The following is a 26,390-nucleotide window of genomic DNA, read 5'->3' on the forward strand; positions in this document are numbered from 1 at the left end:
TTTTATTAACTTCATTACAGTAAAACAAAACATGACACATGATTACTATACTATACTAACTTTGTTTTTTATCATAACCATTGCTTAACTCTATTTAATTTTATTCACAAAATGAAACCTTAGTAAACAAATCACTAAAAACAAAATTGAGGAAGGTCTTCTCTTGGAAACTTACACTTTTTTTCCTCAAGGATATACTTCCATGTTGGTAATTTATGGATTAATTTCCAATGACTTTAGATAATGTTATTGATCAGCTTCTATTTTAAGTGTTACTTAGTTTTTACAGTTATATGTTCTTTTGGACATTCTAGAAATAATAAAATAATAAAATTTCATTGAATATAACTACATTGTATAACTGAAAAGTTGAACATATAAGTGTATTAAATAGAAGTTGAGATTAATAAATGAAAGCTGTTAAGTGGTTGAACTACAATAATATTTCTTATGAAATTTTAGGAATGTCAATTTAAGAAGTGCTGTGATTTTCATACATGTAAACTGAAAAGCTCAGCAAAATGTGGTTCTGGACCCTGCTGTACATCAAAATGTGAGGTAATTTTCCAATATTTATAAAAAGGAAATTAAGCTGTGATCATAGATGTGATCATGATTAATAATTAATTAAATTTATGTGGAATTGATAAAGAGAATATAGAAGTGGTTCAGTGGACAAAATGGAGAGCACATCAACAACCACAAGTAAAAAGGAAAACTACTATGAATTAAAGAAGACATCACAGATAGGTACTGATTATTCTGTTGTGTTGAAACCACAGTTTACCATCTTCTAAATCATCACATAAAGAAAGTATATATATACATTACTATATCAAAATATTATCAACTCTCAAGGAAATCGTGAAGTCAAATAAATGGTAAATGTCTGTGGAAATACAAGCCAATTTTGCAGCAGACAAAATGTGTAGTGTATAGAATATACAAAGAACTCTCAGACATGGATAAGTGAAAGACAAATCTCCCCTCCCCTCCCCGCCCCCCACACACACTCACAGGCAAAGGGGCTCTACAGGCAATTTACAATAATGGAGATAGAGTTGTACTCCAGTGTGTGTACTTCATCTGCAGTAATTAAGGTAAACACAAATAAAAACAATTAGCACAATATCTAATGTAGTTATTCAAATGGTAATCTTAAAAACAACAATGTCAGATATTAACCAAAGAGAAGAGATAAAGTTATTTTTTGGAGAGTATGGAATTTTGAATTGCTATAATCCCTTTGGTAAGCAATATTTGAGTATCTCTGAACAAAGTATAAATTATCAGTTTCTTTCTTATGTATATATCTTAGAAGTATATACATGTATGGAATGCTCAAAAAAGAATATTAATTATAGAATTATTTGCAGTAGTCAACAATTGGTACTAGAATGATCACAAATTATTGTACATTGTACAAGAATTAATAACTGCAGGCTAAATATGCATGCACTAATACATATTATCTTTAGGATATATGTTCAGATGAGAAAGCAAGTTTAATAATGAAAAATATTTTATAATTAAAAATTCGGATATATTATATACACATAAATATTCCATATATTCTTTTGCCCAATTTTTCAGCTCGGGTATAACTTACTATATTATAATTTTATTATAGTAAAATTCTTTTAGTGAATACTTCTGAGTATTATAAGAAACATTCAGTCTTATAACTAGCACCACAATCAAAGGATAGGTGATTTCATCAGCACTCTCAAAAAATTACCCTATGCCTCTTTGTACCTCCACCCACAGACCCCAGTAACTACAGATCTGTTTTCTGCATTTGTAATTTTCTTTTTGCAGAAATACAAATTGAATCGTATATGTAAACATTTTAATTAGGCATGTTATCATAATAGCATTTGAGTTTCATTCATGTTGTGGTGCTTGTCAGTAACCCATTCTTTTTTGGTTTGTTTTTTTTAAATAGGTATTTATTATTTAAAAATATACAAACTGGCTTTTTATTAGTCACAAATTATGGAAAATTTTCAAAAGTTTGTCTCAACCCTCCAAAAAGTGTGCTCTCTCTTTACAGTGTTGAGTGGCAGTACATTTTGATGGTATGGAAACTAACTCACAAACATTCCATATAACTTTGTTAGAATGTACAAAGATATGGCAGAAACCAGAATCCCTACAGTGTTAGACAAATTCAAGTTCAAGTGTTACTGAACTTTTATAAACAGTGAGGATTACAGAATAAATAGTAAACACCTGTGTGAAATTTTGCAAAGCAAAAATGATTCGTTTTGTATATTTTCACTTTGTTTAAGCCTTTCCAAAAGACTTTTAAATGCAAAAGTTGAAAATTTTCCAGTTACCTGAAATTTCAAAAATCTACTGTACCTTGAAAAAACCCCTGGGTGCCCGGGCCGCTCAGTCGGTTAAGTGGCCGACTTCAGCTCAGGTCATGATTTTGCGGTTCGTGAGTTTGAGCCCCAGATCAGGCTCTGTGCTGACAGCTCGGAGCATGGAGCCTGCTTCAGATTTTGTGTCTCCCTCTCTGCCCCTCCATCATTCATGCTCTGCCTCTCTTTCATCTCTCAAAAATGAATAAACGTTAAAAAATTTAAAAAAGAAAAAAGAAAAAACTCTTGGGATGCCTGGGTTGCTCAGTTGGTAAAAAGCCCAACTGTTTTTGACTCAGGTCCTGATCTCATGGTTTCATGAGTTGGAGCCCTGCATTGGGCTCTGTGCTGACAGTGTGGAACCTGGTTGGTATCTCTCTCTCCCCATCTCTCTCTGCCCCTCCTCCACTCACGTTGTCTCTCTCAAAATAAATAAACTGAAAGAGAGAGAAAAAGCTCTTAAAAACAGCATCATTCAAACAGTGGCTAACTCACAAATGTGTATGCAACAACCACAACTAAGCATGTCAGAGTCACCAGCTTACAACTGAAGGCAGAATTAGAGGCACATCTCTGACAGTTAAGAGAAAAGGACATGAGGGGTAAGTATGCAGCCCAAGACATCCAGGTATTTGATTGTGGGATAAAGGGTCAAAACTAAAGGGACTTTTCTTACAGAATCCAAGGTCTTAATTAAAAGCAGATCCTTTAAACACCTAAATCCTTTTTGACTCTCTCCTCATCACTAAAACAGATGGTACAAAGTCTTCATACAAAAGAGAAAATTTCTGAAATTGTATTTTACATCAATGCTAATAACAACCAATTGAAAAGAAAGAACTACAAAGTGCAAATTTATAAACACTGTACTTGACTTTTTCATCAGATAACTCACAGCCTTGGGAATTCTGTGATTCTCCTAAATATAAATAATTAGGTATATTTTATATGACAAATCTCTTCACTAAGAATAGTTATTCATAGAATACGATTTTATTTTTCTTTTTCCTCCTAGATATCATTAGCAGGCACTCCTTGTAGAAAGAGTATTGATCAAGAATGTGATTTTACAGAATATTGCAATGGAACCTCTAGTAATTGTGTTCCTGACACTTATGCGTCGAATGGTCAGCTGTGTAGGTTGAGAACTGCATATTGTTATAATGGACGATGCCAAACTACTGATAACCAGTGTGCCCAGATATTTGGAGAAGGTATCGCTCTTTATTATATATTTCTTTTACCTTAAATTTGAATCCCTCTATATAGGGATATATCAAATAGAAGGTTAGAGAAAGTCTTAATTATCAAGTTGAAGGAACTTCAGAGGAGGTTAAATTCTCAGTGAAGTCTGTTTTTCCATAATTAAGGTTCTGGTTGGAAGAAGAATGAAACCTATGCTTAGGATGGGAACAGTTGAAAATGTGTTCTCTCTAATTTTAGCCTCCAGACTTCTCTGAAACTACTGAATTTATAAAATGGTACAGCACTGATCCTTCACACCACCACCTGCACCAATTAATAATGACATAAGTATGTTCCCATTATATGAAGATAATGTGGAAACCTGTCTCTCATAACACATATTGTATCCCCATCAGGATCTCTCTCCTACCTGTCCTGGCCACTAACTGTAAGTCAAGTTCAAGTCACAGCAAAATAGAGCCAGGATGTGCTGGAATTTATAAGGGAGTAAAGGAAATATACCCCAATAGAGCTACAGGTCCTAGACAGCAATTACTGCCAGAATCAAGGGAGTGTACATGGAACTGGATTCTGAGAGTGCTTGATCACAACATTGGATAGGGGAACATAAGATTGGATAAGAGAGAGTTTATTATTTTGGAAGTACTCTCCTAAGATAATAAGACTTAACACCCTGGCAAGGATCCTAGAAGAGAGTAAAAATTTCTATTAGGATTGTTTCCAGAAAGATGGAAACAATGGCCCACTCTAAGTGAGATTTAAATGTTGAAATTACCAAGGGAATAGAATCTTTGACAACTTTCAGTGCACAATGGGTCCACAGGGTCCACAAATCCATTTGGCAATTATTTTTTAGTCCTAGAGGATATCATCAGGTTTGACATATTAATAGTTTGTGCAGTCCCATAATTATGTCCTTGGGCTATTTGATAAGGCCATGGAGAAAGCCTCTGTAACTCTCTCCTACCAGAAATTAATACTACCTTTAAAAATCTAAAGGATGCATAGGTGGTTAGCAGTATATATATATACATATACATATATATATATGTATATATATTTAATTATTCAATATGATTCTTGTAGAAACCAGATGGTGTTGGAAGATAATAGCATTCCACTGCAAATGCAGACAAGCAGTAGATTAATTGCACCCACTATGCCAGATGTGGTGTCTATGCTAGAGCAGGATAGCATATGTAGTAGGAGTATAGCCACTGATTTGGCAAATATATTCTTTCCTGTTTCTATTTTAAAAAAGAATTAGCAACAGTATGCTTTCACATGGAATGGATAATGACATTAATGTTGAGTTTTGCTGTCAATCATAAAGTTGTAGAGATGTGGACATCTTAAAATATATCACATTTTCTACTCCATCAATGATTTTGTTCTAATCCAGCTAAATAAGAAAAGCATTGCTAGAATGCTGGAGGATTAAGTAAAGCACATTTTCTATAAAGGGCAGGAGACAGCCTTTCAAAATGTTTAGGAATTTGTCATCAGTAAAATTTTTAAGGATCCAGTGATCAGAGGCATTATCTGACGTCTCCTGCAAAGTAAAACCAAATGGTGTGTATCTTGCATCTCATTTAACTAAAAAAGCACACCACCTGGTAGGCCTCTTTGGGTTCTGGAGTCAGTATATCCCACATGGGGAAGTACTGCTTGATTTCATTTACCAGATGACATGAAAGGTTGCTAATGTGGAGTGATGTGAAAAGCAGGAAAGGGTTCTGCAGCATGTCAAAGCTGCAACGCAAGAAGCCCTGCATACTGAATTATGAAACACAGCAGCCCCAATAATATTAGAGGTGTGGGTCATGAGAAAAACTGCTATATGGGACTTATACCAAGCCTCTTTGGGAGAGTAATAGAGCAGTTCTCTGGGGTTTTGGAGCAAGATTGTTCCATCTAAACTGGAGAACGATACCACTTTGACAAAACCACTCTGAGCACACTACTGACTCCTGTAGAGATGAAGAATCTGACTTTCAGACACCAAAAACCCATGTGTTCAGAACTATACAGTATAAGCTTTGTTATGTCAGACCCACTAAGTTAAATGGTCAGGTAGGTGGAAGTCATTCATTCACCTGGATTCAAGCACAAGCAAAAAGATCCTTTGCATCTCCCTTAGCTCATACCTATGAAATTTCATGGGATTTCACAATGACCAAGTTACACTTAGAAGAACAAGCTTATGTTTGCTTTATAGATGTGTTGGCTCAGTCACTAGTCATAAGTGGGGGAAAAAGCAGTAGCTATACTGCAGCCTCACTTTGGAGGTTGCCTTGAAATAAAGATACTGACCATCTGGTCATTTGTTTCTGTGGAAGGAAAAATAGCCAGAAGTAGATTATAGATATTCTCTTGAACAATGACAAAGGGCCTCGTTTGTTGGTGAGGTGCCTGGGTGTGGAAAGACCAGAAGATTAGAGGCAAGAGTTCTGGAATAGAAATATATGCTAAGACACATGGAAATGAACAATAATGTGGAGGTCTTTGTTTTAATCCACCAGTTAACACCCACCAATGAGCATCCACCATGGAAGAGATACAGAACAATCAAATAAGCATAATAATTTGGCTAGTTTCCATCAGCCAGCATCCATCATTATCCACCCCAATGCTGTAGGATGGACATATTTCTAGGCTTTCTCAATTTTTTTTTAATTACTGTCTCTGAAACAACAGATTCTTTTCTGAGTTTAGTTTATCTTTTTCTTGAGTACCTTTACCTTCTGGTCAAATGTAGCCAATGGTAACCAAGATAGTTTCTGCTTCCCTACTTCTTTGCCTAAGACAAGTTTATTAAGGCTATGATTTCCCTTTCAATTGCTGAGAAGAGAGTTTGTTCAAGTGTTTTATCCTCCCATAGCATGCATTAGTCTTCTTTATCCAATGATAGTAATTTTATTACCACCTACTACCAGGCTTCAATGACAATGCCACATATTTTAAAGACATTTTACCAGGGAACTCCACTTTTGAGTACCAATTCATGTGTTTAATGAAATGGAAAGAACCCTAAAACATCTAAGAAATCCAATACAACTATTCTGCTACTCCACACTGCTTTCACTATGATACCCAAAGTGACAGGTGAACGTCTACTTAAAACATTGCTTATCCTCCATCAGAGAAGAGGATCTGACACTCAGTTCTGAAGGTTTCTGCCCATAAGTGACATGTTTCAAATTACAATGTCATGTCTAATGTTCATTGGATGAGGCAGTATACATTCCCACAGCAAGGGACAGCCAATTATTGTTAATAATAATATAATGTTACTGCAATAGATATATTTTTTTTCTGTTTTCTATTAGCTAAGACAATTGTTTCTTTCTACTTGCATTGACAAGATACACACAGAAAAAAGTATGACCAAGCTCATGATTTTTTTTTATGCAATAAGAGTTTCATTAGTTTTTTATGGAAAAAATATTTAATTTAGATTAATAATAATAATTTAACAGATGCGTTTGCATTTTTAGGTGCTCAAGGTGCTCCGTTTGCCTGTTACAAAGAAATTAATTCTCTGCGTGATAAATTTGGAAACTGTGGTTTTAAAAATTCACAACCATTGCCCTGTGAACAGAGGTATGTATATAGAAAATAATTGTTTTATTAAGTCATAAGAATTATATATTGCCTGTTAAGAGACGTTAAAGACTAATGGTCAGTAAATTGTGTATCAGGAGAATATTTTAAAATAACATTGCACATATTGTTCTTTTATGTAATTCAGTTTTCTTTTTGCCTGTTTTTTTCTCTAATATGTTCTAATGATGAAACTAGACAAAAAAGGCTGATGCTTATTACCAGAGGTAAGAAGTGGGCACAAACCACCAAAAATCAGAAACTTGTGCACTAAACTGAGAATTAAAACTGAGGTTTTTTTATTAAGTTGCTATATGATAATGATCCTAAAGCAAGTGCTTTGATTTTTGAGACATGAGATTATTGAAAGGAATAAAGTTTTTGTTGTTGTTGTTGTTATTTGTTTCCAAAATACTGATATGTAACACATAGCAGTACTTATCAATAACTAAACTGGAAGTACTGGAATATTTTTAAGGGATTTATGAAATCCAATAAGGGAGAGCTTAATCCATTACAAATACTTCCTGAATTTCATGGGACTATTGAAAACCAAGGAATAAAAAAATAATAGATAAGAGGTTGACCAAGATGGTAACATAGAAGGCTTTGGAATTTTACTCCTACCATATACACACTGAATCTTCACGTACACATGAAGCAATTACTTCTAAAAGAAGTCCAAAAAACACCAGAAGGACTCCTACACATTGAGCAACTGAGAAAATACTCACATTGAAACAGGTAGATACACACGCTCACCATAAAACACGTAACTGGCACAGAACCACGCAACTGGAAAGGAAATCCCGACTACCAGTTTCCTCCTGAGGAACAAAGGATTTCGACCCCACATTTAGTGTCCCAACATTTTAAGACACTTCTCTGAAGGACAGGATCACAAAACATGTAGTTCTGAAAGCCAACAAACCTTGTGTCCACAGACCCACAAGACTGTGACAAACAAAGGAATGATTGTTAACAGGAATTTAAGCACATATCACACATATCCTCCAAGGCTCACGAGAAAGGAAGCAGGCAAAACTTCCCTATCCCAGCCCTTTCCCTGAAAGGGATCTGGCTGCATATTTAGAGAGCTGTCACCTAAGGCTTAGGCTTCTAAGGAGACAGCTGTGATCCTTCCCAGAGACTGAGGAAAGTGATGGATACCTCCTTTGCCAATTCCTTGTAGCCCACTCTAAGTCACTAATATCTCCCTGCAAGGAATGTGTACATAAGTCTGTTCCCCAACTTTTGCACTGCTGCCCAAGGGACAAGTCCCCAGATCATCCCCAAGAAGTCCAGTCCCAAGTCCCCAGAAGCCAAAGGAGCTTCTCTTCACAAGTCCCAGAAGACTGTTGCAAACAAAGGAGTTCTCAGGAGGTTCTCAGGGCTCAGCGCAGAGGGAGCAGACAAAATTGCCTGTCTTTACCTGAAATGAATCCATTTGCATAATGTAAAAGATCTTGACTGAGGACCAAGTTTCTGTGAAGGGACTGGCTTTGATCCTGCTCAGGGATCAGAGAACCTGGCAGCTTTCTCTCCCAGTATCTCTTCCTAGCCAGCTCCAAGTCTCTAGTATCTCTGGAAGGAGCTTATAAAGGATGTCTTGCACAGATTTTGACTCTTTGCCCAAAGAACAGGTCCCCAAACTACCTAGTTCTGATAGCCAATAGGACTTCTGTTCATAAGTCTCACAGGACTGTACAAAGAAATAGTTCCTAACAGACACAGGAATATCCTCCCCTACCCAACCCTGCAGCTATAAAGCCAGGCCTAGCACAGAGGAAGGAGGCAAAAATGTCCATCTCCTGTTTTTCCCCAGAGGGTCTTAACTACCTACTTTTCCAGTTTCTGTCTTAAGATGCTGTTTTCCAGTCTAGGAGCCCCTAGATGTATGCAATCCTCACCTTTATGATACTGATGGGTCTTAGCACATCTTAACTACTGGGAGCCACTAAGAAAAATAAGGTGTTTCTGGGAATCAAAAAAGATTGAAAGGCAAACTGGAACTAAGGCCAGGCTAAGCTAATTGATGATGTTTATCTCCTAAATGAGACCATTCTGTTAAGATGGAGAGGGGTGACTATTTTATCTAATGCATAGAAACGAACACAGAATTCAAGAAAACATAGACATATGAGTATTTTCTCAGAACAAAATAAAAATCTCCAGAAACTGATCTTGATGAAATGGAGATAACTGATTCACTTGATAGATAAAAATAACAGTCATAAAGATGTGCACTGTGGTTGGAAGAGCGATGCATGAACAAAGTGAGAGGCTTAACCAAGAGATGGAAATTATAAGAAAGTACCAAAGAAATCACAAAACTGAAGAATACAATGACTGAATTGAAAAAGAGAAAGAGAAAGAAAATAAGAGAAATGAAAAAAAGTCAAGATTATTTAAGGAACTTATGGGGCACTATTAAAAAGAGCATTATACACTTTATAGGAGTATCAGAATGAGAAAAGAGTGAGAAAAGGGCAGAAAGCTTGTTGAAAATAATAATGACTGAAAATTTCCCTAACCTGGGGAAAACAAATATTCAGATACAGGAAGCCCAGGGAGAAGCTAAAAGATGAACCTAAAATCCCCACAGCAAAATTACATTTTTGTATTAATATATTTAAATGTATTAAAATTTATAAAATGTATTGAAAAATACATTAAAATTTAAATTGTCAAAGATTAAAAACAAGGCGAGAATCCTAAAAGCAGAAAGAGAAAAGTAACTTGATATGTACAAGAGAACACCATAAAACTATATGTAGATTTTTGAGCAGAAATCTGCAGGCCAGAAGAGAGTGAGATAATAGAGAGTTTTCCAGACAAGTAAAAACTGAAGTTCATCACAAGACCAGCCTTACAAGAAATACGAAAGGTGGTTTTTTAAGCCAAAATTAAAGGACACTAATTAGAAAAAGAAAAACATATGAAAGAATAAAATCTATAGGAAATAGCAAATAAATAGTTAAATTCAGAGCACTCTAATGTGGTGATCATAGTGGGTAAATCACTCATAACTCTAGTATAAAGATTAAAAGACAAAGGGTTGAAATGACTATAACTACCATAATTTGTTAATTTATAAACAATGTAAAAATTTGCACACTATAACATCAAAAATATGTGCAGGAGGGGTGTAAAAATGTAGAGCTTTTGTATGTGTTCAGAGTTTTCACTAGCTTAAAATTGTTACAAATATAAGCTGTTTATGTAAACCTCATGGTAAACACAAAGCAAAAACTTAAAGTCAATGTACAAAAGACAAAAAGAATATTCTTTTTATTTCATACATGAAGAGACTCTTCTCCATAGAAGACATACACATGATTAAAAGACAGAAGAAAAAATACTCAACATTATTCATCATCAGAAAAATACTCATCAAAACTATAATGAGATACTACCTCACACCCATCAGAATGGCTAAAATTAACAACTCGGGAAACAACAGAAGTTGGCAAGGATGTGGAGAAAGGGAAACTTTCTTACACTGTTGGTAGGAATGCAAACTGGTGCAGCCATGCTGGAAAACAGTGTGGAGGTTCCTCAGAAAATTAAAGATAGAACTATCCTATGACCCAGAAATTGTACTACTGGGTATTCATCCAAAGGATACAAAAAAATTGATTCAAAGAGGTACATGCACCTCAATGTTTGTAGCGCCACTATCAACAACAGCCTATCTCAAGAAACAAGAAAGGTCCCAAATACACAACCTACTCTTACACCTAAAGGGGCACTACATGGAAGGTGCAGAGCTGGTCGACTAGGCCTTGGATGTTGTGAGGAAGGAGACTGAGAGCTATGACTGCCTGCAGGGCTTTCAGCTGACCCACTCCCTGGGTGGGGGGACCCGGTCTGGGATGGGTACCCTCCTCATCAGCAAGATCTGGGAGGAGTACCCGTACACAATCATGAACACATTCAGTGTGGTGCCCTCGCCCAAGGTGTCAGACACGGTGGTGGAGCCTTATAACACCACCCTCTTGGTCCACCAGCTCATAGAAAACACAGACAAAACCTATTGCATTGATAATGAGGCCCTCTATGACATCTGCCTCAGAGCCCTAAAACGGACTACACCTACTTATGGGGACCTCAACCACCTGGTGTCAGCCACCATGAGTGGAGTCACCACCTACCTGCGCTTTCCTGGCCAGCTTAAAGCTGACCTGCGTGAGCTGGCTGTCAACATGGTCCCCTTCCTCCGCCTGCATTTCTTCATGCCCAGCTTCACCCCACTGACCAGCAGAGGCAGCCAACAGTACCAGTCCTGACAGTGCCCGAGCTCACCCAGCAAATGTTTGATGCTAAGAACATGATGGCTGCCTGTGACCCCTGCCACGGCTGCTACCTGACCTTGGCCACAGTGTTTAGGGGCCGCTTGTCCATGAAAGAGGTGGATGAGCAGATGCTGAATGTCCAAAACAAGAACAGCAGCTACTTCGTCGAGTGGATCCCCAACAACGTGAAGACTGCCGTCTGTGACATCCCACCCCGGGAGCTAAAAATGTCAGTCACCTTCATTGGCAATAGCATGGCCATCCAGGAGCTGTTTAAGTGCATCTCAGAGCAGCTCACAGCCATGTTCAGGCCTAAGGCCTTCCTGCACTGGTACACAGGCAAGGGCATGGACGAGATGGAGTTCACTGAGGCCAAGAGCAACATGAATGACCTGGTGTCCAAATACCAGCAGTACCAGGACCCGACGGCCAAGGAGGAAGGCGAGTTTGAGGAGGAGGAAGAGGAAGAGGTGGTCTAGAGCTGATACCCAGTAAAGCACGTGGAAGCTGTGTGAACTCTTTATTCGCTCACAATCTGTTCTCTGATAGCCATGTCTCTGTGTGCACTTGCTCTTTTTCTTGTCTTGATATCACATGCTGTACAAACGCCACTATTAAAGCATTTTCATAGTGAAAAAAAAAAGAAAAAAAAAAGAAAAGGAATGGCAAGTAAGGCCTAAAGCCAGCAGAAGAAAGGAAAAAATAAAGATTAGAGCAGAAATAAATGATACAGAAACAAACAAACAAAAACAGCAGAACAGATCAATGAAACTAAGAGCTGGTTCTTTGAAAGAATTTACAAAATTGATAACCCCCTAGCCAGACTTATAAAAGAGTAAAGAGAAAAGACCCAAATAGATAAAATCACAAATGAAAGAGGAAAGATCAAAACCAACATCACAGAAATACAAGTAATTATAAGAGAATATGATGAAAAATTATACGCCAACAAACTGGGCAATCTAGAAGAAATGAGCAAATTCCTAGAAACTGACAACCTACAAAAACTGAAACAGGAAGAGATAGAAAATTTGAAGAGACCCATAACCAGCAAAGAAATGTAATCAGTAATCAAGAATCTCCCAGCAAACAAGAGTCCTGGGCCAGTTGGCTTCCCAGGGAAATTCTACCACACATTAAAAGAAGAGTTAATACTTATTCTCTTCCAGCTGTTCCAAAATTAGAAAGAAATCTTCCAAACTCATTCTATTAAGCCAACATTACCTTGATTCCAAAACCAAAGACCCCACTAAAAAGAAGAACTACAAACCAATATCCCTGATGAACATGGATGCAAAAATTTTCAACAAGATATTAGCAAATCGACTTCAAAAGTACATTAAAAAAACTATTCACCATGACCAAGCAGGATTTATTCCTGGGCTGTAGGGCTGGTTTAATAATTTCAAATCAATCAACATGATATACCACACTGATAAAAGAAAGGATAAGAACCATATGATCTCAATAGATGCAGAAAAAGCATTTGACAAAATACACCATCCATTCATTATAAAAACACTCAAGAAACAGGGATAGAAGGAACATACCTCAACATTATAAAGGGCACATATGATAGACCCACAGCTAATATCATCTTCAATGGGGAAAAACTGAAAACCTTTACCCTACAGTCAGGAACAAGACAAGGATATCCACTTTTACTGTTATTATTTAACATGGTACTAGAAGTCTTAACCTCAGCAATCAGACAACAACAACAAAAATAGAAGGCATCCAAATCAACAAGAAAGAAGTAAAACTTTCACTATTTGTAGATGACATAATACTCTATGTAGAAAACCTGAAAAACTCCACCCCAAAAATTGCTAGAACTAATACAGGGAAGTCACAGTTCATAAAATCAACATACAGAATTCGGTTGCATTTCTATACACTAATAATGAAGCAGCAGAAAAAGAAGTCACAGAATCAATTCCACGTGCAACTGCACCAAAAACAATAGGATACCTAGAAATAAACCTAACTAAAAGGTACAAGAAGTATACTCTGAAAACTATAGAGCACATATAAAATAGATTGAAGAGGACCAAAGAAATGGAAAGGCATTCCATAATCACAGATATGAAGAACAAACATTGTTAAAATGTCTATACTACTCAAAGCAATCTACACATTTAAAGAAATCCCTATCAAAACACCACCAGTATTTTTCATGGAGCTAGAACAGACAATTCTAAACTTTGTGTGGAACCACAAAAGACACCGAATATCCAACCCAATTCTGAAAAAAAACAAAACTGGACACATCGCAATTCCGGATTTCAAGCTATACTGCAAAACTGTAGTTTAAACGACAGTATGGTACTGACACAAAACATACACATAGATCAATGGAACAGAATGCAAACCCAAAAAATTGACCCAAAACTATACTGTCAATGAATCTTTGACAAAGCAGGAAAGAATGTCCAGTGGAAGACAGTCTTTTCAAATGGTGTTAAGAAAACTTGACAGCAACATGCAGAAGAATGAAACTGGACCGCTTTCTTACACCATACACAAAAATAAATTCAAAATGGATGAATCACCTAATGTGAGAATGGTAACCATCAAAATCCTAGGCACAGGAAGCAACACCTTTGACCTCAGCTATGGCAACTTTTTACTAGACACATCACTGAAAGCAAGGGAAACAAAAGCAAACACGAACTATTGGGACTTCCTCAAGATAAATAGCTGTGTACAGTGAAGAAAACAATCAACAAAACTAAAAGGCATCCTCAGAATGGGAGAATATATTTTGGAATGGCCTATCTGATAAAGGGTTAGTATCCAAAATCTATGAAAAACTTATCAAATTCAACACCCAAAAAACAAATAACCCAGTTAAGAAATGGGCAGAAGACATGAATAGACACTTTTCCAAAGAAGACATCCAAATGGCTAGAAGCCACATGAAAAGATGCTCAACAACACTCATCATCAGGGAAATACAAATCAAAATCATGATGAGATGCTATCTCAGTGCTGTCAGAATGGCTAAAATTAACAACACAAGAAAGCACATATATTTGCAAGGATGCAGAGAAAGGGGAATCCTCTTGCACCATTGATGGGAATGCAAACTTGTGCAGCCACTCTGGAGAACAGTATGAAAGTTCCTCAAGAGCTAAAAATAGAACTAGTCTAAGATCCAGCAATTACACTACTGATTCAAAGAGGTACATGCACCTCAATATTTATAGCATCAGTTCAACAATAGCCAAACTATGGAGAGAACCCAAATGTCCCTCAATGGATAAATGGGTAAAGAAGATGTGATATATATATATATCACATGGGATTATATATATATATAATGGGATTATACATATATATAATGGGATTATATATATATATATATATATATATATATATATATATATATATAATACTCAGCCTTCAAAAAGAATGAAATCTTGCCATTTGCAATGACATGGATGGAGCATAATGTATTATGCTAAGTGAAATAAGTCAACCAGAGAAAGAGGAATGCCATATGATTTAATTCATATGTGGAATTTAAGAAACAAAACAGATGAACATATGGGTATTGGGGTGAAGAGAATAGAAGGAAACAAACAACAAGAAACTCTAAATGATAGTGAACAAACTATGGATTGACAGAGGGAGGTGGAAGGGAAATGGGCTAGATGGGTAATGGGTACTAAGGAGTACACTTGTCACGATGAGCGCTGGATGTTGTATGTAAGTGATGAATCACTGAATTCTACTCCTGATACCAATATTGCACTGTATGTTAACTAACTAAAATTTAATTTTAAAAAGTTAAAAAGAAAAGAACAAGAACTGCCATATGACTATAGTTAATAAGTCATATTGCATATTTGAAAGTTGCTAATAGACTAAATCTTAAAAGTCCTCATGACAAGGGAAAAAATTGTAACTGGGTATGGTGACAGATGTTATTATGGTGATCATTTGGCAGTGCATACAAATATCTAATCATTAAGTTGTACACCTGAATCTAACGTTATATGTCAATTATTCCTCAATAAAGACAGAACAAAAACAAACAAAAACTACAGTGATCAAGAGTTGGCATAAAATATTGTCATAAAAACAAGCAAATATTAATGGAACAGAATATACAGTCTAAAAATAAGCACATGCAGACACAATCAATTAATTTTTGACAAAAAGACCAAGATTATACAATGGCAAATGATAGCTCTTCAATAAATCATGTTTGAAATATGAGATTGCTACAGGGAAAGAAATAAAACTGACATCTATCTCACACCATAAACCAAAGTCAACTAAAGTACACTTGAATGTAACATCTCAAACTGTAAAATTCCTAGAGGAAAATGGACACAATAATTTCCTTGACAGTGGGCTTGGTAATGATTTTTTACTGTCACTGAAAGCAAAGGCAGCAAAGGAAAAATTATACAAGTAGAAGTACAACAAAACTAAAAGGCCTCAAGTTAGCAAATGAAACCATCCAAAAAATGAACATACAAACTATGGAATGGGAAACCATTCCAAGCCAAATATCAATAAGTGGTATTATCTAAAATACACAAGAAATCTTACAACTCAATAGCAAGAAAATATTTTTTTAGTGGACTTGAACAGACATTTTTCCAAGGGTCATATACACATGGCCAACAGGTACATGAGAAGGTGCTCAGCATCACGAATCATCAAGGAAATGCATATCAAAACCATAAGATACCAAATCATATCTGTTAGGATGGCTATTATAAAAAGATAATAGATAACAAATGCTGGCAAAGATGTGGAGAAAAGGCAGCCCTCATATAGTGTTTATGGCAATGTAAACTGGTACAGCCAGTATGAAAAATAGTTTGGAGTTTCCTCAGGAAATTAAAAATAGGACCATCACATGTTCTAGCAATCTCACATATAGCTGAATAGCCAAAAGAAATTAGATCAGTATCTTGAGGATATTTAATTATAGCACTATTCACAACAAGCAAGATATGAAAACAATCTACATGTCCAGCAATAGATAAATGGATTCAAAAAAGTGCTATGTATCCAATGGAATATTGTTAAGCTTTAAAAAAGAAAAAAGTCCTGTCATTTGTGGCAACTTGGATGCACCTGACCAGCTCTATGCTGCGTGACATGAGCCAGACAAAGAAAGACACATACTAAACCGTATCACTTATTTGTGGAATAAGAAAAAAGTTAAACTCATAAAAACAGAGAGTATAAAAATAGTTGCGAGTGACAAATACAGAAATGTTAGTAAAAGGGTACCAAGTTTTCAGTTTTAAGATGAATAAAGGTCCAAGTATCTAATGTAATATGGTGACCACAGTTAATAACATTGTATTGTATAATTGAAATTTGCTAAGAGAGTAGAACTTAAATGTTCTCAGATACATACAAAAAGGATAAACATATGAAATGATGAATGCGCTAATTAAGTCAATGGGGAGAATTCTTTCACAATATGTACACATATCAATTCACCACTTTGCACACTTTAACTGTCTTACAATTTTATTAGTCAATTATACCCCCAATAAAACTGAAAAAGTATAGTAACATAAATAAGTCTGGAGACATACTACACAACATAGCTACTATAACTAAAAATATGGTATTGTATACTTAAAATTTGCTAAGTGGTAGTACATATAATAAGCATTCTTACCACAAAATATTTTAAAATAATATAATAAATTATTTATATTATTATTAATATTATTATTATATACATAGGCAGGAGGAGACTTTAGGAAGTGGTGGATATGTTTATGTCCTTGATGGTGCTGATGGACTCATTGAGTATGTGCTTATCCCCAAATTCATCACGTTGGGTACATTAAATATGTATAGCTTGGTATGTGTTAATTATAACTTAAAGTGGCTTAAAAATATTTACAGATCCAAATTCAAGGACTAATATGAAAAGAGAAAATATAAAAAACATTAAGATAGGGTCATGTGATCCAAGGAGAAGCAGGATTTTCCTTAACCTCCAAAGACGCAGTTAGAAAAAAATGTGAAATCCTTTGGTAAGCATCACACTCAGCATACTTATAAAAAGACTTGGTTCCATTATGAAGATTATAAGTATCTGAAGAAAGTGTCTAGTTGGGTGGGACTAGGATAGTATCCACCACTTTGCATCCACATGAGTTTACTATACAATAAGTATTGTTGGAGAACAAGAAGCCGGAGGCACCGTAAGAATGTTCGGAAGGAAAGGGACGGAGCAGCAAGGAAGTGAGAGCAGTTCCATTCCCAGGTGGAAAGCCACTGGGACTGCATGTTCTCTCCAGAAGGACATAAAACGGGCACCAGGCCAGGGATAAGAATGTTTTATCTGGTGCCAGATGTACTCATGACCCAGTATGGAATACACTGCAGGTGCACGACCTGTCAAGATGCCAAATACTATCTTGTATGTGCTTGCTGTTATCAGACAAATTGCAAAAATAAAAGAGGCTTGAGCCAGGAGACCAGTGATTCGCCTCCTGGAGAGTCTTAGCCCCCTGCTTTGTAAGTCTCTCGACCACGCACCTTTAGGCCCTGTCTCTCTTCAAAGTATGACATGTAGAAGATGCAGAATTAAAAGACTATGTCTGGAATCACAAAGTGAATACTGATGAGGGGAGATCTCAGAAGGAGACCCTGTATAATCTCTAAAAGACAAGATATTATGAGTCACACCATGTTAAATACCATTACAGAGCAGCAATGATCAGGCTGAGTTACACCACAGTGGATGCCAACAAAAATAGGAGGTGGTGGTAAACAGACATGCTTAAATCTCTTTCCCTGTTGACAAGAAGGCATGTTGGCTGCACTTCATCTAAGTAAGATTATTTGTGAAAATATGAACAAAAAAGATGGAAGAAACTGTGAAACTCTAGCAAGCATGACTTATCCATATTTCATCTGAAATTATAATACATATATTTTCCTGAAATAAAATCACTAGATGAGACTGGAATTCATTAGCACAATTCATCTGTGCTAAGACAACTGTGATTCCTTTCCAGAAAAGAAGAGCCTGTTAGTCCCAAGAATTCAGCCATAAATGCAAATTTTGAGAGAATAGATTGTGGAGGAAGTGTCTGTACTCAATGGCCAAACTAGAAACAGACCTACTATGTGCAAAGCTGGTTTAAGATATATTCCATGGAAAGAGAGTGGAACCACAACCAAAAGAAGTATCTACATCTAAGATAGACACATTAGGCTGGAAAGGAGAAAAGCTTGAAAAGAGATTTAGATTTTGGCTCTCAACTTCACTTGAATCTTCACCTCGTACCATGAAACTAATCCCTGTTATATTAAAGAACCCAAAATGGTCTTTCAGGAAAAATGAATAAAAATTTCTAAGGGAACACTTTTGAAGAAGTAATAATGGCATGCTTGGCAAGATTATATCAAAGTTAAGAATAGTTGTTTCCAATGAAAATGAGAAATGATAGATTTGAGTGATTCCAAGAGCAAGAAGTGACATAGATTACTTTTTAGGGCATAGTCTAGGGATATTGTAAGTCTTAGAGAAGCCAGTATTCTACTCAGGGATAGGTTACTCTCCAGGAGGCAAAGCACTGGTCTCCTGGCTCAAGCCTCTTTTGTTTTTGCAATTTGTCTGATAACAGCAAGCACATACAACGTAGTATTTGGCATCTTGACAGGTCGTGCACCTGCAGTGTATTCCATACTGGGTCATGAGTACATCTGGCTAAATAAACTGTTCATGGGATAATGTTTGGAATGCTTGTGGCACAAAGGGATCTCAAAGTTCCTTAATTCTCAAGAGAGAAGTCCAGAACTACTGGAAGAATTAGCATGAAGAGTCTGTATACTATAGAGATGTATTGACTAAGGTTCATACCAGGGATGATGGAAATAAACAGAAGGGGTTCAAAAGGTACATACATAGAGTTAATAAATGCAATCAGCTGCTTTCAGGAAATGTTGGGTAACCAATGACCAGACTGGCTAAGCTATATCAAAGTGGAGGCAGGTGATGAATTTTCCTAATGAATATGGTAAAATATGATAAGTGCTCTAGGTCAACTGGAGGCTAGACAAAAAGTTGAGTTCTGAAATAGGAAATGAAGTCATGACTACAAATTTGTGTTCAGCATACAGTATTCAATTCGGCTCCAGTGCTAATCAATAAGATTGCATTCAGTTGGTGGTCACCAAAGGATAATGTTATCTTGTCATTTTTTTCTGGCAAATTTTTATACCATCAATTAAATAATATTTATGTTGTCAATCATGTAATACAATATTTATTTGGAACATGGTATCATTAAAAGACAAAATGATAAGGAATTTTCTGCTTTTCATTTCAGGGATGTTCTCTGTGGAAAATTAGCTTGTGTTTGGCCACATAAGAATACTTATAAAAATGATGTTCAACCTGCAGTTTATTCATACATTCAAGGGCATGTATGCATATCTATAGCCACTGGGTCATCAGTGAAATCAGATGAAAGAGATTATTCCTATGTTGCTGATGGCACTGTTTGTGGGGCACAAATGGTAACAAAATATGTTCATTTCTATTTAGCTGTGTTAAATTACATAATTATCAAATACTATATTCCATGATTACTATCACAGTATATTGAATGGATTTGAACCTGGTGCTGCAACTTACTTCCCATACAATATTGAAAAGATAATTAAACTAGGCCTTGGTTATCCAATAACTTTGCTTTTTGGAAGTTACAACTTGTTATTGATCCTTATATGAAAAAATATATATGTAAGCACACATTCCACTAAACTGACAGGTGATTTTTTTTTACTATATCTCTGAATTCTAACAACTTTTAGTCATAAAATTCTGAGTTTTCAATGTTTCCTGCTAAACCATTTTTTTACATGTATGGTCAAAGTATAAGTATGAGAAGTTTGAAAGAACCAAATTAAGTCTGTACCAGGGAAGCATAGTTATAGTGGTGTACAAGTTTATGTCCATATGCACATATACATACATATGAGCATTTGTACTCATATAGTCATAAAATAATGGGAGACCAAAAATGGCTCAGAGGCTATTACTCAATTTGGAAATACAAGTGCACACATTCCAGAAAATATAAGGCAACTAAGATTTAAAGCAGCAATTATGCATCAGTGTGCTACATGTAAATAACAAACTTACGTGCTTAATGAAAAATAAAATGAAACCTTGTAAAGGTGAATCAATTAGCCAATTTTTTTTATGCTTTATGTTCATTTATTTTTATTGAGGTATATTTGACATAAATTCTTTATTAGTTTCCGGTGTACAACATAATAATTAGACATTGTACACATTGTGAAATAATCACCACAATAAGTCTAGTTATCATCTGTCACCTACAGTGTTAATACATTTTTTACTATATTCCTCATGCTGTGTATTATATCCCTAAGACTTATTTCATACCTCTATGCTTGTACTTTTTAATCTCCTTCATCTCTTTTGCTCTACTCAATCCCTTCTCCTCTGACAATGACCAATCTGTTCTGTGCCTGTAAGTCTGAGTTTTATTTTGATTGTTTCGGGTTTTTTGTTTTGCTTTGTTTTGTTTTTAGCTGTTGTTGTTGTTGTTGTTGTTGTTGTTGTTTTTAGATTCCATATACAGATGAAATCATATGGTATTTGTCTTTCTATCTCTGAATTATTTCACTTGCATGATACCCTTAACTTTCATCCATGTTATCACAAATATCAATATTTCCTTCTTTTTTTGTGGTTAACTAGTATTTCATTGTATATATATATATATATATATATATACACCACATCTTCTTTATCCACTCATTTATGGAAGGACATTTGGGTTGCTTCCATATCTTGGGTATTGTTAATAATGCTGCAGTGAATAGAGGCTGCACATATCTTTTTGAATTAAAGTTTTTTATTTTCTTCAGATAGATATCCAGTAGTGGAATTGATGGATCATATGGTTGTTCTATTTTTTAATATTTTGAGGAAACTCCATACTATTTTTCATAAGGGATACACCAATTTATATTCCCAACAGTGCACAAGATATCCCTTTTCCCCACAGCTTCACCAGCACTCGTTATTTCTTGTCTTTTTGATTCTAGCCATTCTGACAATTGTAAGGTGATGCCTCGTTGTAGTCTTGATTTGTATTTCTCTGATGAGTAGTGATGTTGAGCCTCTTTTCATGTCCCCTTTGGCTATTTGTATATCTTTTTTGGAAAAATGTCTTCAATCGTTTGTTCATTCTTTAATTGGATTGTTTTTCTGTTATTGAGTTGCATGAATTCTTTATATATTTTGGGTATGAGCCCTTTATTGTATATATGATTTGAAAATATGTTTTTACAATAGGTTGCATTTTTGTTTTCACTGTGCAAAACCTTTTTAGTTTTATGTAGTCCCATGTTCATTTTTACTTTTCTTTCTCTTTCCTTTGCTGTCAGATTCCAAATAAAATCTTTAAGACTGTGTCAAGGAGCTTACCACCTATGTTTCCTTCTAGAAATTTTATGGTTTCAAATATTACATTCAAGTCTTTAATATATTTTGATTTAATCCTTATGCATGTTAAGATGGCAGTCCAGTTTTATTCTTTTTCATGTAGCTGTCCAGTTTTCCCAATATCTTCTTGAAGACACTGTACTTTCCTATTTTATATTTTTGTCTCCTTTGTAAATTAATTGACAACATATACCCGGTTGTATTTCTGAGCTCCCTATGCTGTTCCATTGGTTTATACGCCTATTTTGATTCCAGTACCACACTGTTTTAGTTGTGGTAGCTCTTTAGTCTAGTTTGAAAATAGAAAACGTGGTATCTCCAGCCTTGTCCTTCTTTTTTAGAATTGCTTTGTCTGTTCAGTGTCATTGTGGTTCCATACAAATTTAGAGTTGTTTTTGTTTCCATTTTGGTGATGAATGCCTTTGGAGTTTTGATAGGGATTGAATTTAATCTACAGATTGCTTTGGGCAGTATTGATATTTTAACAATATTAATTATTCTACTGCATGAGCCCTGAATATCTTTCCATTTATTTGTGTCTTCAATTTCATTTATCAACGAAACTGTAGTTTTTAATGTATAGGACTTTCACCTCCTTGATTAAATTTATCCCTAGGTATTTTATTCTTTCTGATGCAATTGTCAATGGGATTTTTAAATTTCTCTTTCCGATAGTTGCATGTAGAAATGCAACAGGTTTTTTATGTTGGTTTTTTTATCTAGTAACCTTACTGAATTCCTTTATTAGTTCTAACAGTTTTGTAGTGAAGTCTTTAGGATTTTCTATATATAATATCATGTCATCTACAAATAGTTTTACTTCTTCCTTTCCACTTTGAATGTCTTTTGTTTTTTGTTATCTAATTGCCGTGGCTAGGACTTCCAAAACTGTGTTGACTGAAAGTGGGGAGAGTGTGCATTCTTGTCTTGTTCTTGATCTTAGAGGTAAAACTTTCAGCTTTTCATCATTGAGTGTATTAGCTGTAGGTTTGTAATATATGAAATTTATTAAGTTGAAGTATGTACCGTCTATAGATACTCTGTTGGGAGTTTTATTTATCATAAATGAATGATGAATTTTATCAAATTCTTTTTCTGCATCTATTAAGATGATTATATTATTTTTCTTTTGTTAATTTGGTATATCATGCTAACTGATTTGTAGATGGTGAACCATCCCTACATCACTGGAATAAATCCCACTTTGATCATGTTATATAATCCTTTTAATGTTTTGTTGAATTCAGTTTGCCAACATTTTATTGAGGATTTTTGCACCTATGTTCATCAGGGCTATTGGCCCACAAATTTCTTTTCTTGTGTTTTTGTCGAGTTTTAGGATCAGGATAATTTTGGCCTTATAAACTGAATTTGGAAGTGTTTCCTATACAATTTTGGAAGAGTTTGAAAAGGATAGGTATTAAATCTTCTTTGAATGTTTGATAGAATTTACCAGTGAAGACGTTTGGTCCTGAACTTCTGTTTGCTGATGGTATTTTTTTTTTAACTGAACAAATTTCTTACTTGTAACTGATACTCAGATTTTCTATTTATTTATGATTCACTGTTGACAGATTATAAGTTTCTAAGAATTTATACATTTTCTCTAGGCTGTCCAATATATTGGTGTAAAATTGGTCCTAGTAGTCTTTTATGATCCTTTGTATTTCTGTGATAGGAATTGTAACTTCTCTTTCATATCTGATTTCATCTACACAAGAACGCTCTTTTTTTCTTGGTGAGTCTAACTAAATATTAGCCAATTTTGTTTATCTTTCCAGAGAACTAGCTCTTAGTTTGATTAATATTTTCTATTGTCATTTTAGTCTCTAGCTCATTTATTTTAGCTCTGATCTCTATTATTTCCTTCCTTCTACTAACTTCAGCCTTCATTTGTTCTTCTTTTTCTAGTTCCTTTATGTGTAAAGCTAAATTGTTTGAGATTTCTCTTGTTTCTTATGGTAGCCTGTATTGCTGTAAACTTCCCTCTTATAACTGTTTTGGCACCATCCCATACATTTTGGTAAGCAGTATTTCTGTAATTATTTGTTTATTGGGATTTTTAAAATTTTAAAGTATCATGTTGTTTAATCTCCATGTATTTGTGTTTTTTTCCAGTTTTCTTCTTGTGATTGATTTCTGGTTTCATACCATTATGGCCAGAACAGATGCTTAATATGATTTCAATCTTCTTGACTTTATTGAGTCTTATTTCATGGCATAACATGTGATCTATCCTAAAGAATATTGCATATGCACTTGAGAAAAATGTTTATTCTCCTTTTGGATGGAATATTCTCTATGTATCTATTAAGTCCATCTGGTCTATATAATGTTTAATGCTAAAGTTTCCTTTTTTATTCTTTGTCTTGATCTATTCATTGATTTTAGTGGGATGTTAAAGTGTCATACTCTTATTGTATTTCTGTCAATTTCTCCTTTTAGTTCTATTAACACTTGCTTCATGTTTTTTTGGTGCATATTGGGTGCATATATGTTTATATGTCTTCTTGCTTGATTGACACTTTTGTCATTATATAGTGTCTCTTTTTGTCTTTTATTAGTAGTCTTTGTTTAAAAGTCTATTTGTCTTATACTTATCTTGATGAGCACTGAGTAATATATGGTACTGTTGAATCACTATGTTGTACAAATGAAACTAATATAACACTGTATGTTAACAACACTGGAATTAAAATTAAAAAATAACAAAAGTCTATTTGTCTGATATGAATGTAGCTATACCAACTTTCTTCTTGTTTCCATTTGCATGAGCTGTCTTTTTCTATTCCTTCATTTTCAGTATGCATGTGTCCTTGCTTCTAAAGTAAGTGCCACATAGGCAATATATAGATGTGTTTTGTTATTTTATCCATTCAGCCACTCTCTGTTTTGATTAAATATTTAGTCCATTTACAAATAAAGTAAATATTGATGCATATGTGCTTATTTCCATTTTGTTCATTGTTTTCTGGCTGTTATTGTAGCTTGTGTCTTTTCTTCCTCTTTTCTTGCCTCTGTGTTTTGATGAATTTCTTAAGTGTTATGTTTACATTTCTTTCTCATTTTCTTTGTGTATTTACTATAAATTTTTGTCTTGTGATAACCATGAGTTTTACATCTATCCTCCTATGTATAGCAGCTTAAATCTGAATACATTCCAAAACTAAATTTTGCTCCCCATATTTTATGTTTTTTTCTTTCAAATTTTTAATTAAATTCTAGTGAGTTGACATACAGTGAGTGCAATAATGGTTTCGGGAGTAGAATTCAGTGATTTATCAATTACATACAACACTCAGTGTTCATCATAACAAGTGCCCTCCTTAATACCCATTACCCATCCAGCCCATCCCCGACCCACCTCCCTCCCTCAACCCTCAGTTTATTCTATAACTTTAAGAGTCTCTCATAGTTTGTTTCCCTCTTTCTACCCCCCCATGTTCATATGTTTTGTTACTTTATTTCCACATATGAGTGAAATTATTGGTATTTGTCTTTCTCTGACTTATTTCATTTAGCATAATATACTCTAGCTCCATCCATGTCATTACAAATGGCAAGATTTCATTCTTTTTGATGGCTGGGTAATATTCCATTATATATATACCACTTCTTTATCCATTCATCAGTTGATGGACATTTGGGCTGTCTCCATAGCTTGGCTATTTTTGATAATGGTGCTATATGCGTTGAGGTGAATGTACTCTTTTCAATCTGTAATTTTTACCTTTTGGGCAAATACCTACAGTGCAATTGCTGGATGGTAGGATAGTTCTATTTTTAACTTTTCGAGGAATCCCCATGCTGTTCTTCAGGATGACTACACCAGGTTGCATTCCCAAGAGTACAAGAGGGTTCCCCTTTTTCTGTATCCTCACCAACACCTGTGGTTTCTTGTGTTGCCAATTTTAGCCATTCTGACAGGTGTGAGGTGATATCTCGTTGTGGTTTTCATTACTATTTCCCTAATGATGTGTGATGTTGAGCATCTTTTCTTGTGTCTGTTAGCCATTTGGATATCTTCTTTGGAGAAGTGTCTATTCATATCTTCATTTCTTAACTGGGGTTATTTGTTTTTTGGGTGTTGAGTTTGATAAGTTCTTTATAGGTTTTGGATACTAACCTTTGATCAGACATGTTCTTTGAAAATATCTTCTCCCTTCTGTAAGCTGCATTTTAGCTTCGTTGATTGTTTCCTTTGCTATGGAGAAGCTTTTTATCTTGATGAAGTCAGTAGTTCACTTTCGCTTTCATTTCCCTTGCCTCCTATGGTGTGTCTAGGAAGAAATTGCTCTGGCTGAGGTCAAAGAGGTTGCTACCTGTGTTCTCTAAGGTTTTGATGGTTTCTTGTCTCACATTTAGGTCTTTTATCCATTTTGAATTTATTTTTGTGTATGTTGTAAGAAAATGGTCCAGTTTCATTCTTCTCCATGTTAC

The 26,390-nt window shown here is 35.1% G+C and overlaps 1 protein-coding gene and 1 pseudogene across 5 annotated transcripts in view; both read left to right on the forward strand.

Moving 5' to 3' along the window:
• Positions 1 to 26,390, forward strand: part of LOC125164584 (disintegrin and metalloproteinase domain-containing protein 18-like) — a 153,579-nt gene that overhangs the window by 71,100 nt on the left and 56,089 nt on the right. For 4 of the 5 annotated variants that reach the window (XM_047857406.1, XM_047857408.1, XM_047857410.1 and 1 more), the window contains 4 exons: positions 463 to 558; positions 3,382 to 3,580; positions 7,052 to 7,175; positions 19,798 to 19,987. In XM_047857406.1, coding sequence (XP_047713362.1) covers positions 463 to 558; positions 3,382 to 3,580; positions 7,052 to 7,175; positions 19,798 to 19,987 — 609 coding nt within the window. The remainder of the gene's footprint in view (positions 1 to 462; positions 559 to 3,381; positions 3,581 to 7,051; positions 7,176 to 19,797; positions 19,988 to 26,390) is intronic. The other variant, XM_047857407.1, reaches the window with a different exon arrangement.
• Positions 11,036 to 11,949, forward strand: LOC125164585 (tubulin beta chain-like; annotated as a pseudogene).

Source organism: Prionailurus viverrinus, chromosome B1, assembly GCF_022837055.1.
Source record: "Prionailurus viverrinus isolate Anna chromosome B1, UM_Priviv_1.0, whole genome shotgun sequence".
In the NCBI taxonomy this organism is placed as follows: domain Eukaryota; kingdom Metazoa; phylum Chordata; class Mammalia; order Carnivora; family Felidae; genus Prionailurus; species Prionailurus viverrinus.